This window comes from Eulemur rufifrons, chromosome 3 (genome assembly GCF_041146395.1).
Source record: "Eulemur rufifrons isolate Redbay chromosome 3, OSU_ERuf_1, whole genome shotgun sequence".
NCBI classification, from domain to species: Eukaryota; Metazoa; Chordata; class Mammalia; order Primates; family Lemuridae; genus Eulemur; species Eulemur rufifrons.
The window spans coordinates 86,272,125-86,293,412 of record NC_090985.1 but is presented as its reverse complement, the minus strand read 5'-3'; the positions used below and the strand labels follow the sequence as shown (position 1 = coordinate 86,293,412).

Genomic DNA, 21,288 nt, shown 5'->3' with positions numbered 1-21,288 from the left:
GATGAGGCAGGGAAAACTGGGGGACCTGCCTTGAAATTGATTGCACCGCACGTTATATAAAACATTATATAAAATGGAGGAAAAGTCAACTGCCTATACCAAAGAGTGGGGCGAGGTGGAGGTGGGGTGGGGTGGTTGTAGGATGGGAGAGATTAAGGTTATGTTAAAGATGATACAGAGAGTAATAGATATAAATAAATGGCAAGTGTTAGTGTTAAGAACATTATTGTTTTTTTCTTAGCTAGGAGATTTGTGTGCCAAGCTACTCAATTTTTGAAAAATAAGAATCATCTGGACTTTCCAAATATGCTTTCATCTCTGCTTTAGTGAGAAACCCAGGGAAAAGGCCTGAAGCAGCTTCATAAGTCATCTTCATTTTTGGTTAAAAACAAACAAGCACACTTTTGAAACTCCCACGCTTGATCCAGGCAAAAGTTTTCTTAGACTCTAATGAAAATAGTATTCCTTTTAAAAGGAACATTTTAAAAATCCTCTATATGACATGAGTAATAGTAGCTCCTATGAGAATGAATTTACTGGAAATTTCTGATTAAAATAAAAAATGAATTTTTCATGGCACCTAATTTGACTAGACTTTCTCCAAACTATTTAAAAGAAAGGAAAGCTCATGCTAAGTATTAGCTATTCCTCAAAGACATCTTGAAAGAAGCTCTCAGACATAGTCTCTAATGCCTAAACCAGAATTTCAAAGACCATGTCAATCATATAAAAAATCATCCTCTCCTGTTTGAATTTCAGAAAAGAAATTTGAAGTAAAAAAAAATTTTCTCTATTCATAAAGATTAGGAATTAAAGTCCACATAAGTAAACATCTTTTTTTGTGACAACAGTTGAGACATATTTTGATTTTGAAGCATTGTAAGAACATTTTACCTAATAATAGAGGAATTTTTGATCTTTAGAGTCTAAAGTTGAAGATACATGGCAATAAACCAAAAGGATAATTATCTCTGGTAAAATAAAGAAAGATTTATTTTATTTTACTTGACAACTATTATATAGGGCTAAAACACTTACCAGGCACTGTTCTAAGCACATTAGAAATATTAACTCTAAACTTTGAATAAACATTGTATTGTCCTGTAAAAGACTACCTTGAAAGAAAATTGCTTGTGGATAATATTCATTCTTCTAAGGAACAATAGTGACTGCTAACCAGTAACTTTTGAATTATTGATTTGCAAATAACTGATCACGTCTCATTTCAGTACGCAAACAGGATACCATGTTTCCTTTCTCTTGAGAATCCTTTTGAACTGGAAACTAACTCTGGACCCAGAATCCAATCATGGTTCTTTAGGGAAAAATGAAAATACATTATTTTTTTTTTAATTATGAGAATCATAAGACAGATCTAATGAGAATTCTCCAATTTGCTGATCACTCAATAAAAACTGAGCTCTTGAAAATTTCATAGAATTTCCACAGACTCTCAGCAGATGTAGTGTAGTGTGGCCATCTTTGTTCCCAACTGATGCAGAATCCGAACGCTTCAGGTTTTCCAGAACTGTCCAGATTTCAAATATTCTTGTTGCTTATCCCATATTTGTCTCATCAGTTTTGCTTTTAGTATTTAAAAATAACGTTCATATCCATTGTTCGGAATGGGTTCTGATTCTCCTTCTTAGAAAACTTAAAATAAGATTAGGCAATTGAGAAACTGCTGTAATTTTGACTTAAAACTGTTATTCAAAATTTTTGTTTAAAACAGTGGGTAAGAAGAGACTTCCAATTTCTCTCTTGTCTAATATTTCAGTTTTCTATTCCCTCAGTGCCTTTGTTTTCAGTGTGGAAGTAAAATCTGAATACAAGTTGTGAAATACCATCTACCCCTTTTGGATGATCTATTTTTCTCTGGTTTCATTTATTCTGTGATATGCTTGGAGAAAGTCCAGTTAAGGTTATTTCTTTCTTTCAGAGTTTTCCTAACAACCTGCTTGCTTCTCAATGCTCCTGCAAAATGCAAGTTTGGGTGAAATCAACATAATCTTTCATTCAAGATTCTGCTCCGTAAATTACATAAATCTCTTTATGAGTTGTACTGTGAGAGGTTGGTTCTGGAAAATACAGACACATTATTAACTTTAACACTTAGGAACATACTAAAAGTTATAAAAATAGGTGGAAAGTTGGTTTGGAAATACACGGAAGGGAGAAGGGTATTATATAATGTATTCAATAGCAACAAATGAACATAGCTTCAAAAAAAATCCATCTGATTAAATGAGTCTGATCTCTTTCCATGAAGGAGGGGTAGATAAGTTAAAGGGATGTGAAGAGGTGAAGCATTCTGAGTCAGGACTGCCTACTGGTAAATGGGCCTGTAGGTTATTTTCATGTGAAAACCTTGGGAATTACTGCTCTGTTTCCTCTTTTTACAATACACAGAACCCTTGGAAACTCAATGAACATTGCTTGACACTTGAAGAGAGAGAAGGTGGCTTAGGGAAATATGGTGGGGAATAGGGTTTCTACTCTGTTTGGGTGTCATTTCCATGGTTCATTTGCTCTGAGTATCCCCAGAGTAGGTCACAGACGGGATGACTTGGAAATTTAGAAACACGCTCCTAAATAACTGTTGGACCAAAGAAGATATCAAAACAGAAATTGCAAACTATCAAGAAAGTAGTGAAAAGAACAGTGTTAAAATCAATGAGATACATAAAAAAGCTGCTCACAGAAAGATGTACAACCTTCAGTATCTTCATAATCAAAGAACAATGATTTATGATAAAAAAATTTTAGTACTTATCTTAGAAAATGAGAAAAACAGCATCAAAGAAAATGGGAGGAAAAGAAGAAATTAATAAAGATAAGAGACACAAATAATTAAAGAGAAAAATTGTTAAAGTCTATAATTTCCAAAAGCTAATTGCATACACAGACCAGTAAAATAAAAAAAATTCTCTCACAAACCTAGTTAAGAAGCAAAGAACACAGGGAAAATATATAAAATATTAGAAATAAAAGAAGGGTGAGATAGCACTGATGTGGGAGAGATTAAAATATGATATTATTGGGTATAATTATGTGGCAAGAAATTGAAAAACTAGGAAAAGGAAGAAATGGAAGATTATCGAGAAAAGCATAAATTACCAAAATCTTCACAGGAAAAAGGAGACAATATCAATAGGAGCTATAAATTAGGTTAATTTCTATGTAAATAGGTGCTAGGCCAGGATGGGTGGATGGTTTCATAACTGACTTCTAGCTTAGCCTTTAAAATAGATCATTTCAATGCTATTTAACCTGTTCCAGACCATAGATTTATCTAGAAATCTCCTCATTATGTCAAGAATCCAATATACCCTTAATGACAAAACTTGTTAAAGAGAGCACAGAAAACTACTCATCCACCACTCTTATGATACAGATGCAAAATCCTAAAGAACAAGATATCAAATTGGAATCCATTAAGTTGGTACTATATTTTAAAAAAGTAAATATGACTTGAACACATGACTTTGTAAGAATGTGAGAACTGGGAGAAACCTGTCCCTGAAGTGCATATTTTTCTATTTCTTTATGGCTAGCATTCCTTTCCTGTTACTGTCCACATGCCAACCTGAGCTGGACTGCAGCTATAGTGCAGGTGTGTTCTCTTGCTGCAGCCAGACCTACGAAGCTGGAACATTCGTAGTCTCCTTGGGCTCAGGGGTTGTTAAAGGGAGAAATCTCTCTCTGGCACATCCCCAGGGAATGCATGAATGTCAGGCAGGGAATGAGGAGATCCCAGAGGCAAAGAGCCACTCTTCAGAGCCTCAGATGTGACTTGTAACACAGGCCCACATCTCATTCTGAGTGGCGGCTGCAGAGCGTGTTCTGGGACTCAGAATACTTCCCCAAAGCCTGGTTTTTCCACTGTGCAACACTTTTTCCTCTCATTTACAGCTGATTTTGCAGTCAAAGCTGTTCTTGCCACCTCCAAAGCTGCTGTTGGTTTTGACCAATGGAATATGTAGCCTTTCCCAGTGGATTCATGAGTTTGCCTTAGCAACCAAGCTGGGATTGAGTATTTCTCTCTCCTTTCCCATTTTGTCCCTTATTCTGCCTCTTATGTTCTGTTTTCAAACTTTATCTTTTTTGGTTAGACCCTCTCCCCACTGTGTCCTCCGCTCAGGTTAGACTAGAAAGCAGTCTGGCACTTTGGCAGTAGTTGCAGCTCACTTTGAAAGTCATGGTCCCTCAAAATATGGAGTAGCTTCATAATGCTGGCAGCCAGGGGCTTGGAGTATGGGCCACACTAGGCAGACTCAGACTCAGGGGTGGCAATTCTGATGGTGGTGGCTGCTTCCATAGGGACAACATTGGCTTCAGAAGAAGTAGGGAATGGTTAGGGGAACAGACTTTTGCATTGTCAGTTGCTACCCTCCTCCACCTGTCATGGGCATGGCCTCTCTAGCATCCATTTCGCTCTTTTCCCATTGGCTTGGGTAGGGTTAAACTCACCTTCAGCTCAAGGAATAGGACCTGATTTGATCTAAGCCAATCATGCTCATCTCTTGTTAACAAATTCAATGATTTACTATTTCCCTTAATTTTGTGAGTTGGCTAAGTGAGTGGTCCTTTTTCTGGTCTAGGCTGAGGTCATTCAGGCAGTTGCAGTCATCTGACAGCTCAGTAGGAACTGGAGGGTCCCAGATGGCCTTACCACATATCTGGCAATTGATACCGACCATTGCCTGGGGTGCCTTAGCGTCCCTCTATGTGGCTGCTTATCCCATAGGCTAACGGGTTACACTGGGCTTTTGCTTAGCTTGGTGGTTTCAGGTTTCTAAGAGAGGAAAAGTGAAAGTTACAAGTTCTTTTAAGGCTTAATCTCTGGAACTTGTACATCATCACTTCCATTATATTCTGTTGGTAAAGGCAATTCACAAGGCCAGCTAAGATTTAAGAGAGTGGAAAAAAATCGTCCCCATCTCTTAATAGGAGCAGCAGGTTATCAAATTACAAAGGGATGAGGACACAGAGGGCCATAATTTAGTAAGGGACATTATCTAACATGGTTGAGTAAGGCAAGTTATGCAGTGAAAGTAACACATGTTGCATAACCCATTGTCCGGTGTTATCTTTAAAGAATCATCATGTGGACTCCATCTAGAGTGTGTTCCAGTTTTCATTACTTTCCCTTTGGAGCTGGCGCTCTGTTCTTCCACATCTGTCCATGTGTACACGTGTTTAAGCATATGTGCACATGTCATAAATCAAGATAGGAAGAAACCACTTTTTTTTTTTTTTTTTGGCAACCATACATCCTTTCATTTAAATGTTCCAATGGCAGCTGTATTATATTGCATTTGAAACTTCAAGTTAAAGATGGTTCAAGATAGTTGAGGATATGTGTTTTTCCTTAATCTCTTCAAGCTGTCCTGCCACCATTAGATAATAGTTAAAACACACACACACACACACACACACACAACCACTGCTGTAAAGAGAATGAAAGAGAAATGTGTGCAGCAGAGAGACTTCAACTAATTTCTGCATGATAAAAAGAGGATGGAAGACTTTTGACAAGAAAAAGGGAGGAAGGAGGTGGTAGAACAGAGTGACAGGTGGAAGGGAGCTGCAGCTGGGAAGGGTTGGTGGGTATAAAGGTGACAGGACTGACTGAGAAGCCTGTCTGCAAAGCTGCTTAATTGCTTTCTTCCCAACATGCTTATCTCTTCTCTAGGTTCCTTGATATTTATCTTAGGAATGAAGCATCGGTCTCCAAAGGTACCTAAGGATTCTTCGCTAATGAAGTGCAAGTATCTACATAGGCAGAATTAGAACTTGGTGCCAAGACCTCAGAGTAAAGTTCTCCCATTTTGGCCCTTGGAACCTTCACAGCTAAAGATTTGCTTCCTGCCTATTCGTACTGAAAGCTTCACTTCATTTAGATCAGCCCTGGACATATACGTAAAAGTCCTTCCTTTTAATGAGAGAGAACGGCAGGAAAACAGACCTGCATACAACACCAGGGGAAACACACCCCTAGTACAGAAAGAAATTATTACATTCCCCTTTCTTAAATAGAATGGATATCCAAAGACCATCAACCTCACGAAAGAAAGGACAAGATTTAGAAATAGAAAAATTATCTCTAGAAGAAACAAAGACACTGCAGAGAAAGATTTAAGGAGGTAGTGCCCCTAAAGCACAAAAACAAAATGCAATGGGAAAGGAACAATTGAGGAGCAAATTAGGACATTTGTTACACATACAATCATATGCCAAAAGAAAACTTCAAAGAAGGGTTTCAATGTAAAGTAAGTCTCTCACAACCTAGAGAAAAAAACAAAACAAAACAAAAAAAAAACAGCAAAGAGATTGAACAAAACAAAGACAACACCAACAGCAAAACAAAAGAAAAAGATTGGACACTTGAAATAGGTAAGATACAGAGAATAATTCTAGCAAGTGCAACTCAACAAAAATAGGCATTCTAGAAAAATGGGCACACTATAACAAAAGGGAAGAAATTTTAAATAAATAGTATAAAAATTACCCAGAGATCAGAAGAGATAACTTTTCTGCTTGAAAGATTCTATCAAGTTCCTAGCAAATAATTGAAAGAAGACCCACATGTAACAATAGTCCTGAAATCTTTTTTTTTTCAGAACAAAAAAGATAAAGAAAGATAAAGAGAAGTTTCCTAAACACTTTCAGATAGATAAAGCAGGTCCTCTACAAAGTTTAGAGTTAAACTAGCATTGAGCTTCATCACTAACACTGAATGGTAGGAGAAAGATTAGCAATGCATTCAAAATTCACAATTCTAATGGGCAATATTTCTGAATTTAGCATTCTTACACAGTTAGACTATCAACAAAGCATGATGGCAAAGTAATTATATTTTAGATGCACCAGAACTGAGAGAATTTATAACCCATGCACCCTTTCTAAGGAAGTTTTTTGAGATATAATCCATCAAAATGAGTGTAGATTTCAAGAGCTGTTGTTTAAATTGTCTTCCCAAAAGATGGGAGGTCTTAACCCTTAGTACTTGTGAATATGACCTTATTTGGAAATAAGGTCTTTGCAGATTATCAAGTTAAGATGAGGTCACTAGGATGGGCCTTAATTCAATATAATGGTGTCCTTATAAAAATGAGAAATTTGAACACAGAGAGAGACAAGCATAGAGGAAAGATGATGTGAAGACCCAGGGAGAACACCATTTACAAGCTAAGGAATGACTGGGGCTATTAGAAGATAGGAGAGAAGCATGACTAGATTCCCCTTCATACCTCTCAGAAGGAACTATCCGTGCTCACACCTTGATCTTGAACTTCTAGCCTCCAGATCTGGGAGACATCTACTTTGTTACAGTGGCCCTAGGAAATTAATACATCAGTAGAAAAGATTTCTGATGGAAGAGATGATGGAATTCCCCTGGAGGCCTTGGGAAAACAATCTCAGGATGACAGTTATCTATCAGGTCCCGAGGCAATCATTCCAGATTGGCAATGGGATCAGAAGGCTCCAAGAAGAATGAAGAACGGAAGAGAAACAAAATAAACAAAATATAGCCTAAGGAGTTGGATAATGTTAGTGACTTTGTGAAGAAAGGATATGTTTCTTTTTTCCATTTAGGATTCCCACCAGAAATGGAAAACAAAAACTAACAAACAGGATGTGTAGTAAAGTCATGGTTAAAATATGGAGGAAATCAAGAGATGTCATGCATGTCTTTCAGCAATTGATGATGTGTTACAAAATAGATACCATTTAACCTAGAAATGGTCCCTTGAGTGTCATGCAGGCTATGACTTTGAACCTAGAGAGAATGAGATGCAATCTTGTTATATTATTTATATCTGCAGTATTATTAAAATAATTGTATAATATATGCTGTTTATTAATTTGAAGCTTTAGAAGAAAATATAGGTTAGAGAACACAAGTTACATATTATCAAATCTGACAATGCAAAACTACTAAAGATACAGCTCAGAAGAAGGTAAAAGGTGAAGGTGGTGAGAGGCAGAGAGAAGGGCAGAATTGCTAATCATCTCATCTACTATGATGAGCAGTCTAGAGGCATTTGCCTAAGTCTTCAAAAACAAGAAATAGTAGTTTAAGTATGTTATGCATTAGAACAAAGTTATCAATATATGCAATAAAATTATAAAATGGATACAAACTTTCTTAACTTGCTAAAGTACATTTATGAAACACCTACAGCTAACATTATACTTAAATGGTGAGAAACCAAATGCTTTCCCACTATATCAGAAAGGAAGCAATAATGTCAGTTCTCACTACTCCTATTCAACATCATACTGGAAGTCTGAGCTAATGAAATAAGACAAGAAGAGGAAATCAAATGTATACAGATTGGAAAGAAAGAAGCAAATAAAACTGTTTTTATTCACTGATAACATGAGTGTGTAGAAAATCCCAAAAAAATCCCCCCCCCCAAAAAAACAATAAACCAAAAACTCTTCCTGAAACTAGTAAGTAATTATGGCAAGCTTGCAGGATACAAGGTTAATACAGGAAAGTCAATTGCTTTCTTTTCTACCAGCAACAAATGACTGGAATTAAAAATTATAAACATGAGGCCATTGGCATTAGCACCGAAAAAGAAAGAAATACTTTAGGTAGAAATCCAAATATGTATAATATCTATATGCATAAAAATCCAAATATGTATAAGAAAATATATATAAGATAGATAAGAAAAAAACACAAAACTCTGATGAAAGAAATCAAAGAAGATCTAAAAAAAAAATGGAGAGATATTCCATGCACATAGATGGGAAGACTCAATATTGTCAACATATCTATTCTTCCCAAATTCATCTACAGAGTCAATGCAATTCCAGTCAGAATCCCAGCAAGTTATTTTGTGGATGTCAACACACTGATTCTAACGTTCATATGGAGAGGCAAAGGACTCATTATAGCCAACTCAATATCGAAGGAGAAAAACAATATTGGAACACTGACACTACCTGACTTTAAGACTTACTTACTATAAAAACATATAGTAGTCAAGACAGTGTGGTGCTGGCAAAACAATAGACAAATAGGTCAATGGAATAAAACAGAGAGCTAGAAATATATCCACACAAATATAATGAACTGATTTTAGGCAAAGGAACAAAAGTAATCCAATGGAGAAAGGACAGTCTTTTCAACAAATGGTGCTGGAACAACTGGATATCCACATAAGAAAGAAAGAAAGAAAGAGAGAGAGAGAGAGGGAGGAAGGGAGGGAGGGAGGGAGGAAGGGAAGGAAGGAAGAGAGAAAAAGAAAGAAGGAAAAAAAGAGAAAGAGAGAAAGAAGGAACGAAAGAAAGAAAGGAAGGCTCTAGACACAAATATACTTTTCACAATCTGAAAAGGCTGCATACTCTATGATTCCAACTACATGATTCCAACTGCATACTCTATGATTCCAACTACATGACATTCTGGAAAACACAAAAGTGGGAGGGAATAAAAAGATCTGTGGTTGCCAGGTGCTTGGAGGGAGGGAGGGAAAATGAATAGGTGGAACATAGGGGATTTTTAGAACAGTGTTACCATTCTGTAAGCTACTATAATGGTGGATACATATCATTATACATTTGTCAAAACCCACAGAATGTACAACACAAAGAGTGAATTCTGATGTAAACCATAGACTTTAGTCGATGATAATGTATAAATATTGGCTCATCAATTATAACGAATGTACCACACTAACGCAAGATGTTAACAATAGGAAAAACCAGGAGGCATGTAAGAGGGGCAAGATGGAAACTCACTCAGTTGTTCTGTAAACCTAAAACTGCTCAAAAAATAAACTCTAATAATTTTTAAAAATGGTATAAGAAAGCTACTTCGCATGGTTCTATTTTATATTTTTTACATGATTCCTGAAGTATTCCAGAAGAAAGAGATTTTTCTCCATTAGCAAGGAAGGCCTAACACATAAAATATGTTTTCAGTAAACTTGTCTTTGTGCTTTGGCAATTGTGATTTCTTTCCCTAACTTATTATACATTTTTTTCCTTCTGTTTTTCATGGTTGGTTTGGGCGTAGTATAGATGGATTAGATTAAGTGACTAGCACACTTCAGGTAAAATGAGTGATAAATCTTTGAGGAAACAATAAAATAAATACGATATTTGTAATTTCTTCCTTCCCACAGGCTCACAATCCACAATGAAGATTCTTTACACGCATTAATAGAACATTTTTCTCTGAGGAAACTACAGGGTGTTTCTATTGGTTTCCCCTATTGAAGAATGGATAAAGGAGAAACAAAAACCAAGTCAGACCTGTTCTGTTTAGTGATAGAATGTTTAATCTCTGGGAGGTCAAGCTCTGGATTCCAGTGTGTTCTCTTCTTCTGCTCATTCATTTATATATTCAGTCAGCAAACATCTATTGAATTACAATTATATGCCAGTTTCTAGATAGACTTTGGGTCCTTTCTTCTGGTCTATAGAGAATCTTGTCCATTGATCTGGCAATTATGATAAAATGCAATCAGTGATATGATAGGGGAAAAAGCCTGCACCTTGGAGCTCAGCATTGTAATAACTCTCAAATTCTCTAGTGTGGTTGGGGTGCATATTGTAAAGTAGGGAGTGGCATGGAATAAAGCCAAAGAGACTTTATGTCATAAATGACATTTGCCTTTATTCTAAAGGATTTGGAGCAGGATCAGACCCTTCTTGTCTTCCAGGAAAAACTCTCGTGACCTCTTCTCTTATTCCTGGTTACTACAGAACCAGTTCCACAAATGCTCAGACCAACTTCACAAAAGAACAATCTAAGAGTGCTTTACCCTTCTTGCTTCCTGACCCAACTCTTACCTGTGAAAATCTCTAGGCATTCATGTGTGGGCAACAAGGAAATACAAGGACCAATTAATGCCCTATAGGGCAATCCTAGACTAATTGGGAATAGGAGATGGTGAATAAATGATCCAGGGAAGGTGTGTAGGAAGAAGACCTAGGATCAAATTCCAAAGAACACCAATGTTTAGAAATGGGTCCTGGAATAGAGCTCAGCAAGAAGAGGGAAAACAGAATAATAATATCACAGAATGCAGTAGGATGAGAGATAGTCAACACTGTCAAATGCTACAATAAGTGCAAATAGTACAAGGAATTAAAAGCATCTACTGAAATTAGAGACATAAAGATGTTGGTGACCTGTACCAGATCAGTGTCTTTGCAGTAATGGGAGAGTAGCTGTATAATAGGGGTTTGAGAAAAGATTAGGAGGTAAAGAAGTAAGGACACTGTATTAGTATTTTATTGCTGCAGTAACAAATTACCACAAACTTTTTGGCTTAAAACAACTTGTTATCTTACACTTCTGTGGGTTAGGAGTCCCATAGGCATCTTACTGGGCTAAAACCAAGGTGTCAACAAGTCTGTTTTCCTTCTGGAAGTCCTAGGGGATAGTTTCTTTATTCTCTTCAGCTTCCAGAGGCTGCCCAAGATCCTTGGCTTGTGGTTTACTCCCTCTGTCTTCAAAGTCAGTAATGGTGCATCTTTCTGATCATTCCTCCATAGTCACATCTACCCATGTAGTCATACTGGGAAAGAGTCTCTGCTTTTAAGAGTTCATGTGATTAGATTGTTCCACCCCAATAATCCAGGAGAATCTTTCCTTCTCAATGTCCCTAATTTAATCATATCTGCCTGTTGATTGCCTTTTGCCGTATAAAGTAACATATTTACAGTTCTGGGGATTAGGATGTAAATATCCTTGGGAACCATTATTCTGCCTACCATAGGCAATAAATAGAACTCTTTAGCCATTTTTCTAGGAAGAAGAAAAATGGGGCATAGCTTGAAGGTATGTGAAGTTGGAAGAATTTTTTTAAGGAAGTGATAGGGAGGGAAGGCTTAGCAGGCAGATGGGCACAGCAAGGATGATTTTCTTCTGAGACTAATCACCTACCAAAACAAGCTGTTTATTTTACTGAAGTGATTGTAGATTAAGTTTTCATAATGAGAAAGTGATTATCCATTACATGTTCGATGATGGCTGTGAGGATGATTTGATCTCAATCAAGCTAGTCTGGAAATGATCATATCTTTAAGAACTTTAGATTCTTGCTAAGGTAATGCCATCTAAACACTTATTTAGTTTGATACCACAAAACATTGTAGAAGAAATTAAAATATGGTTTATGAAAACTGTATTTTGCCTTTTTAAGTAATACATTTTCTAAAATCCTTCTGTTCATATGATAGAATTAATTACATGCTCCAGAACATCGTGTGCTTGTTATGACTAAATTGCCACAAAAATTAAGTGGAAGTAAATGAGGAATTAACCAAGAATTATAAAATAAGTTAATAAATATTTTTTATAATTACTTCTTGTCCGAGACTCTTAAATGTGCATTACTATAATTCCAATGTGTCCATAATATTTTTTCTCTACTAATATAATCTAGGGCTGTCTATCATAAACCAGATAGTAAAGGAAATGACAGAATCTATTTTACTTGTGGAAAAAGAACAGTATGACTCTTAGAGTTCTCTATTTAATAACATGGCCATTCAACAAAGCAAGCTTTCTATTTTTTTTTTGTCTGTGCTGTATCTTTTACTGAACTTCAGCATCAAATTGGATTTATTACTTTATCTGGGCAAATAGTTGTTTTGAAATGGCAGAGAGGCTGAAATGGCCTGCATCTGAAATTTGACTGGGCAGCTTTCTTCTTGCAAAAAGGCAGCCTTGGATTTTTCAGTCTTTCAGTCCAGGAGTCGTCCTTCTCTGGGCCTGACCAAAGGAAGCCCACTGTGCACTGTGCTTTAGCTCTTTGAACTTTATGATAACAGATTCTAACCATACCAAGTTCATGCATACCAAATAAACTTAATGGCTGAGCTAGTTTTCTACCTAGCCTCTTCTCTCTGTCTTCTTTTTTCCCCATCTCCTTTTCATTGGATGCTTCATCCTCATTAGTATTTCAGGAAAAAACTGGATCCTGTCCATCATTTGGTTGTTGCTTTTTTTTCCCCTGGCAGGCAGAGCCTAGAGTTTCAATGGAGGAAGTGGGGAGGGATACAACACATTCAGAGTTTATGAAAGACCTTATTTACCATCAAAGTGAAGGTTTCCAGATACTCCAGCCCTGTTTTCTTATGCTCTTATGTCTTTGATGAGGAATTGAGAACTCCAGCCAGGGCAACAGAAGACACTGAGAGGTGCCTGGCAGAAGGCAGTATGCAGTGTCCTGAAGTTGTTCATTAATTACAGATGATATTGAGGCATAGAAGAGTGGTAAGAAAGTATGAATTGTAATACTTTCTGCACAGACATTTCTGAGAGAAATCTGAATCTGCATAATTAAAAATGAATATATTTCTGCTAGCTTCCATCACTCTTTTTTTTTTTTCTGCAAAGCATTCACTGTAGCTTATCTTTTTATAGAGTTACATATCATTGTGACCCTCTTCTTGACTTGATCATAAATCTTCAGATGGTGGTTCTCAAATGTTAGCGAGTTAAGAATAGTCCGAGGATTTTGTTAAAAGAATTTAGGGCGTAAATCTCTGAGATTCTCATTCAGTGAATTTGAGGTGTGGTCCAGCAATATTCATTTTAACAACACCTCAGGTGATTGTAATGCAATGGTCTGTGACATTTGCATAGAATGAGGGTCTTTGTGGTCCTTAAGCCTTGGCACTAGGCACTAGGTCCTCAGTGCATATTTGTGGAATGGAGGCAAACGCTTTGGATGGGTAAAACCCTAACGGTGATTCAACCTCAAGTATATTACTCTCAGAGGTGATATTGCAGCTCTAGTTGGTTGTACATACACTAATTTTTTTGATAGAAGGAAACTGCATGATCAGTTCTCTAACTGGGGATAATTGGTAAGAGAGAGATTCTATTTTATCGAGGAGAACACCTGATAGAAAACAGCTTTGTTTACTTACTTTTTTCACTAGGGAAGGATGCAGACCTGGGAAGGAAGACATGTATTCATTCCTTGCTGTCTGTAGTACATAGAAGTTTCAGTCATGTTTGATTTTCCCATTCATTACTGATTGTGCGCTTGCTTCCTATGTCTTCTAGTTCCTTTTGTTTATTGTTTACTAGGTGCTGTGACGTCTGCTCTTTGCCCTTTGTTCTTTTGCCACAGTGTGAAGCCATCTACTGTTATTTGCCCTTTGCTCCTGGTGAGCTCTAAATAGCGGTATGTAAAAGAAAGAGGAAAATCACATCTTGTCTATCAGCTCCACATACATCATTCAAAAATTATATCTTTAATATAAGAGGAAAAGTAAATCCCTCTTTGAAACACCATGCTCTGAAAAGACATCATCTGGAAAACTGATACAGAATTATTTTTAATGTAAATAACTGTGGAAAGCATCTTTGTTTTAGAGTTTTGTTAAGTCTTTCAATTATTGGAACAAATTAACATGCCACTTTCTTGCACTGAAACCATTCACTCTTCAGTTGATTTAAATGTCATTAGCTTTGGACTGTTTGAAGTTGCTCTAAGTAGGAAAACACAACTCTGAAAAATATATGTGGATAATAGCAACACAAAAACATACATGGATTGTTTTGTTTGTTAAATTTATTGCTAATATTCAAGCTTAGTAGGTCCTGGCTCTGTTTCCAAGTGAGAAAAGGCAATAAACTTAGCCATTAAAATAAAGAATGCTCTGTGCTTCTCTCCATTTTCAAAACCTTAGATTATCTATTTTTTGATGAGCATTCAACAACAGTTTTATCTTTTCAATGAGTGACACCACGTTAAATCACAATAGCTCTTAGAAACACAACTGACACAAATGCCCTCGCCTCTCTTTGACTTTACATACTATCTTGATGTTTAAAAAAGTTATAGACATGCAAAACAGCACGGGGCAATGGTGATGCTTATTTTATCTGCGGTATTGTATGGGCAGGGGCTGTCATTTTCCCATAGTATCTTCATTTATTATGCTAATTGACTTTCCAAGTGCAAACAGGAGGGTGTCTGCCCTCTGAAATATTCCCAGTTGGAGAGTTTTAAAAGCAAACCTGTTTTGTGCTTGAATAAAACCAGAAATCAATGTGTTTCTTTTCAAAGGCGGGAGGGTCAATACCGTGGTTGTTTTTGTTCCCATCCAGTTATGTAACCGTGGGGACTTGTTTCTTTGCTTTCAGGATTTGTACAAAACACATTAAAGCTAAACAATAGGCGGGAGTCTCAGGAGCACCCCTCGAGCTATGTCTTGGAGTCTGTGGCTCCCAGGTTTGGGAACCTTCAATTAGTCCCATCTCAAGTGCTGAGTGTGTGTGTGTTTGTGTGTGTGTGTGTGTGTTTAGTTAGCTGGCACGCAGCACTTCCCAGGGTTGTGTTTCCTTTTTCCTGAGATTTGGCGAAGGGTAAAGGGTCGGAGTCACATGGATACAAAGCATTTGATTAATGTCCAAGTCACCGCTGTGGCTGCCGGAGCCGCCTCCCCTCCAGCCCGGGCCGTGTGAGGCCGGAGCAGCGGGGCCAGGCGCGCAGGGCCGGGGCCGGAGCCCCCACTCCCGGGAGTTTGCCCTGCAGAGTCCCGCGCCTGCCGCGCGGGTGTTGCAGCGCGATCCCCCTCCCCTCCCCCCGCCCTAGCCTCTCCCCAGCATGTAAAGTCGCCTGTCCCTCTGCGGACTTTGCGGAGACGGCAACTTTCTTTCCTCGCCGCCGGGCCGGGCAGTAGCGGGCGCGCGGGGCAGCGCGCAGCACGGCCGACCACCGCCGTGTCCCGCCGCCCACCATGAGTGACGAGAACCGCGGGGACTGCCGCGCCGAGAGCGCCAAGGACCTGGAGAAGCAGCTCCGCCTGCGCGTGTGCGTGCTCAGCGAGCTCCAGAAGACCGAGCGCGACTATGTGGGCACGCTGGAGTTCCTGGTGTCGGTGAGTGTCTCCGCGCGGCGACGCAGGGGGACCGCGGGTCCCGGAGCGGCCGCAGGAAGCGCGTGCGGCATTGTCTGCGCGGGGAGCAGGGGACCGGTCAGGGCATCGCTGACACCTGAATCCGCGCGCCGAGGCTGCGCTCGCGGGCGCGGTGACCCTGGCCGGGATTTGCTGAAGCCCAGACGCTCACTGGGTTGCCAGGGCCTTGGAGAGCTCTGGGACTCAAAAGTTAGCTCGAACGGGAGAAGGCGCCAGTGCTGGGAATGCCGGCTGCCCCATTTGCCCTCACTTTTCTTTATCCCCCTCCCTGGTAGGCTTAATTGCGCTGTGTAATTTTTCCCCATCTTTTCCTCCCCTAGAGATCTTGTTCTAAAGCTTTGGCTTGGTGGTTAAAGGTCCGGTCTGCTACATTCATGTACATTTAGTTAAAAAAAAAAAAAAAAAAGAAAGAAAGAAATCTTTGAATTTGCTGGAGCTTGAGTTCGTTACTCAGAGAACAGGGCAGTGAAGTCCCTTTAGTTATAATAATCTCTGAAACTTAGGATTCTGGTCGGGGGGTACAGAAAGAGCAGCGGGGTTATGATCTCTAGCAGCTGTTGGATATTAAAGCCACATGTGGCGCTCACCCCATCCCAGTCCTGCAATCTCCTCCCCCCTGGTTTAAATCTGTCCTCTGCTCAGCTCTTGGTCCCCTGTCCATACTGAGCCCAGGGGAATGGTGTAATAAAATTCTCGTCTAACAACTTCAGGATTTCGTGGAACTGGGCACGAACTTTCTAAGTTTCTGCTTGACTCACTGAAGTCTGCTTTGAGAATATTTTCATTCATTTTAGAGCAGGAGGGGCGAAATCGAATGCAAGTAACTTCTGAGACATCGCTCAAAAGCTGGATTTTTCCTGTTCACTGTTGAAAAGACAAAGAATTTGAGAGTTGGCTTCTCTCCACCCAGATATCTGGGAGAGCATCATTGGAAGCTTTTGCTATCTCACTCAAATCCTCTGACTTGTTTCTCCTGCCAGCACCCAGTTCCATGCCCACCCTGGTCTGAAGGAAAATGTTTCCAATGCCAAAATGCCTGCTCAGTGTTCTGAAATCTGTACACTTTCAGCTTACAATCATGATAGAGCAAATTTACTTCTTGGCTGTGGCAAGAAGGAAAGAACAATGTCTCAAGTGATGTAAAATGCTCAGGTTGGCTTCTCAAAGTCAATATGCTTGAGCCCCCAGTGGCCACATTCTTCGGAAATGTACGGATGTTTGAGAATATCCTGGTAATTGGTGATATAGGGAATTATTGTACACTTCCTTACAGCAATGATTGTCAAAGAAGCATGCTTTTAAGGAGATTCAACTTTTAATAGCTTTAAATTTGGCTTTCATGAAACTTTTATGGTAACAAAGTCCTTTGACCTTTGAAGACTCTGAATCATTTCTTACGTAGTTACTTTTTCTGAAGGTATATGAAAAAAGTATTGTGCAGAATGCTAATTTGCAGAAATAGCTAACCTGATCTACCTTAAAGACCAATTTGTTGATCTATATTTAAAATATCAGTTTTTCCTCTTATCCTAACACCTGATTATTACAGTGGAAAACTTATTAGTATAGTTAGGTAAAATAAATTGTGTTTTCCTTTTTTACAAGTAGAACATCATCTTATGATTTCACTCTTATCTCATTCAGAAATTATAAACTCTTCCACTTTTCCTTTTCTTTATCCATTATTTGTGCCTATATTTGTTTACACACACAAACACACTAATTGACCTGAATGTCATCCTAAACAAAAGTTTACTCAGGCTTCTTTTTGGTCTTTTAACCATTCAAAGACTAAGATCTATTTATAATACATTATTAGATTTTCTTTTTGGGGGGTATTATTTATAGTAACACTTAATTCCCATGTAGTTTTCTCAGTCACCTGCAGTTGATGTAGTCAATCTAGTTTTAATATTAGACTATGCTAACATGTACCAAGAGTGTTGAGGATATTCAAACCCTTTGGCCTGATAATTCCTCTTCTAGGAACCTATCCTAAGGAAATGATCAGAAATGGAGACAAACAAAAATTTTTTTAAAAAAATTAGCCGTAGTATTAAAAAAGTTGAGTGGTAGATTTGTTGCAAAAATTGGTAGGCCATTCCTAAGTCAAATTTATGTATTTGTTAGAGTAGTCATTAGTCATTTCTGTCACTGCTTTAAGCCATTAACCTGGATGAAAGATAACTCTTATCTTCTTCATTAGGAAGAGGTAAAAGAGGTAGAAAACATATTTTTGGTTCTACCAAGATCGTATTATTACTTACAGGCCCAAAAATAAGCAAACAAGATGGTATTATTTCCCTTCATATGACTGGAGGGGAAAACTCTCTTACTAAGATCTTTCTAACTTCTGAGTCCTCTCTGTCCTCTATCCCACTCTTTGGCCTTTTAAGGAAAGAGCATCTTCCCAGACAGTACGTGAACATTGCCTTTTTTTCTCTATGCCATAACATCAACCTATATGCACCTTTTCTCTAGTTGCCATCCAGGCACACGCTACTTGTGTGAACAAAGCTCTGTGCTTTAAGCTGTCTGCCCTCATTTAGACAGGCTTGCTCTTCCCATGGTGGGCCATGCTTTCTCACGTATCTGCCTTTGTTCTTCCTGGGGCCTCCCTTCTGTACCTGGCGGATTTCTATTGGGCTTCCAAGGCTCAGTTACTTCTCTCCAGGCGCTCCCTGTGTTCTAACCACTCTACCCCATATTTACTTCTTCCATAGTACCCAAAGTAGTTGATGCATGTATTTGTTTGCCATGATCTCATTCTACTAGACCATCTGTAAGCTTGAGAACAGGGGCATATCTTTGTCTGTGCTTCCTAGAATTTTGCGCAGTGCTTATGATGTTGTAGGTACTCAATAGATGCTTGTTGCATGAATGAATGAATCAATAAATTGACCCATCCTCTCTCCTCCCACCCCATTTTTAAGGACACATCCTTAAAATTCTGATTTCTATTTTTCTTCCATTTGATCTGAGTAGATAGTAGATATTTCTTCAGTTTTTCTCAGCACATATAAATTTATGCAACAAAACCTTTCAAATTCAACGTGTAGTACCTGTTTTTAAACAGAAACATGATTTCAATGAGGTGCTGAGGTATTAAAGACTTTATAACACATTATTATTTGATCTCATGGATTCTAAGTTTTCATTTGAGATCATCTTCCACTATCTAGATTAATTATTTCTAGGTCATAGATAAAATGGTAAAGTGTGATCTAATTTTCTTAAATTTATGTCCTTGTTTTGCTTGGGAAATGAAATTTTGTGCTTTGTTAGACATAACACTAAAACACTTCTTTTAAAGAAATGATTTTATGAAGCTCATACTAGAGTATTTAATGTTGAAAGTCTGGACAATAGTAGGTTACAGCCTGTTTCCTGTTTGCAACCAGTGACACAGCAAGCCAAGATCACAGACCCATGTGAGTGGCTGGAGAAAGGGTAGACCCAGGGCCTGCTTCATGGGTGTGTGTCCTGTGCAGGGGGCCCAGGGATCTGAGGGCAGAAGCACCCTGTGCTCGGTTTAATGCTCTGCCGCTGCTGTCTTGAAATTCTTACCAATTTTGTCTTTGAACTCGTGTTTTACAAATGAAGTTTGATGGGACTGAACAGATACCTGAAAGAAAAAGCTTTCTATCTCAATACCTTTAATAGCATTTGTTTCCTGTATTTTGAACAAGGGGCCTCACATTTTTATTTTACTCTGGGCCTAGTAAGTTTCACTGTGAGTAGGTGGCATTGAGGCAGGACGACCATATAATTTATTGTCTAAACTAGGACACTTCTGAGAGTGAAAGGATTACCATTAATAATTACAGGGGGAAGCACGTAAACTGGGATTGTTCCTGGCAAGCCAGATGGCAGGGCTGTTCCACATTGTTGGCACATTGAGATGAAGACTTTGGGCGACATATGTTGTCATACACAAAACATTTAAAATTGTGTTGCCTGTCCAGGCTTTGGCCTCAGATACCTTAGAATTTGAGTCCTATCTCTAATTTACTATATATCTTCAGACACATTCCTAAACTTCTCAAGCCCCTTTTCCTTTACTTATAAAATGGGGAATAACAGCATTTCTCCAAGTTGCTGCATTGGTCTTGATCCAGTGTCTGGCTCATAGGAGGGTCCATAAGTAATTACTGATATTTCCTCTGATGCTGCAGTTGTTCTAGAGAGCCACACATATCAGTCTTTGTTAGATGTAATTTTTGTTTCTGTTATATTCTCCTCTGCCCTTCCTCTAAGTCTTTGAGTTTGTTCTTTGCTTCTTCCTCTTGTATTTCCGGTCTGTCAGTGTAGCCCTTTTCATAGTATTCTTGTAAATGCTCAGTTAGTTGAATTTAAGACAGTGAGAAAATTTTATATTCAATTTGGCCACAGCCATAGTTGGTATGGTGTCATACAGATGACACTAAACAATTGAATAGTAACCATCTGATTTGGCTTAACATATGTGTACCTCTTTGCTTTTTCAAATCGTGCTCCCTGGAGTTCCAGAGGCCCTTGCAGCGGGGGAGGGGAAGCTGAATTTTATGGCTTCATGCTCTCCACCCTAGCCTCTCTCAGCATGGCCCCACCTTCCTCTGATTTGTGCTTTTGCAAAAGCAGTTAGAAAGCCACTAACCTAGTTGGTAAATTCCCAGAGAACAGGGACTGTGCGTTGACTTCCTATGTGGGCTTTTCTTGGCCTAAACATGGTGCTTTGTAAATAGCAGGTGCTCATGAGCAAACAAACAGGCAAACAAAGCAAAAGCAAACAAAGCAGACTTTGATTGAATCTGAAAACAACCTTTTTCAGGCATGACCTGACTCTTCCAGGCCAAGATGAATTGATTCAACACATTATGCTGAAGGCTTATGTTACAGTCTGGGTTATGTCCCCCTGCAAGATCCATATGTCAAAGCCCTAACTCCCAGTGTTTCAGAATAGGATTGCGTTTGCAGATAGGGCCTTTAAAGAGGCGATTAAGTTAAAATGAGGTCCTTAAGGTGGACCCTCATCCAGTCTGACTAGCGTCCTTAAAAGAAGGGGAGATTTGGACACAGAGGGATAGCAGGGATGAGTGCGCACAGGGGAAGGGCCGTGGGAGGACACAGGGAGAAGGCAGCCATCTGCAGGCCAAGCAGGGAGGCCTCAGGAGAAACCAAAGCTATTGACATCTTGATCTTGGACCCCTACCTTTCAGAAGAAAGTAAATTTCTGTTTAAGAAAATAAATTTCTGCTTAAGCCATCAATCTGTGGTATTCTGTTGTGGCAGTCCGAGCAGATGAATGCAGCTTATGCTGGGCGCTGGAGATGCAGAGAGAAGTAAGGCGTGGCCTTATGCATAATAAGCTCATAATTTATTGGGGGAAAGAGAAGAGTA

The 21,288-nt window shown here is 38.7% G+C and overlaps 1 protein-coding gene across 2 annotated transcripts in view; it reads left to right on the top strand.

The window, feature by feature from the left end:
* Nucleotides 1-15,431: 15,431 nt before the first annotated feature.
* PREX2 (phosphatidylinositol-3,4,5-trisphosphate dependent Rac exchange factor 2) overlaps nt 15,432-21,288 on the top strand; it is a 276,900-nt gene continuing 271,043 nt past the window's right edge. For both annotated transcript variants that reach the window (XM_069465531.1, XM_069465532.1), the window contains exon 1: nt 15,432-15,870. In XM_069465531.1, the coding sequence (XP_069321632.1) occupies nt 15,730-15,870 (141 nt within the window). In that variant the 5' untranslated portion in view covers nt 15,432-15,729. The remainder of the gene's footprint in view (nt 15,871-21,288) is intronic.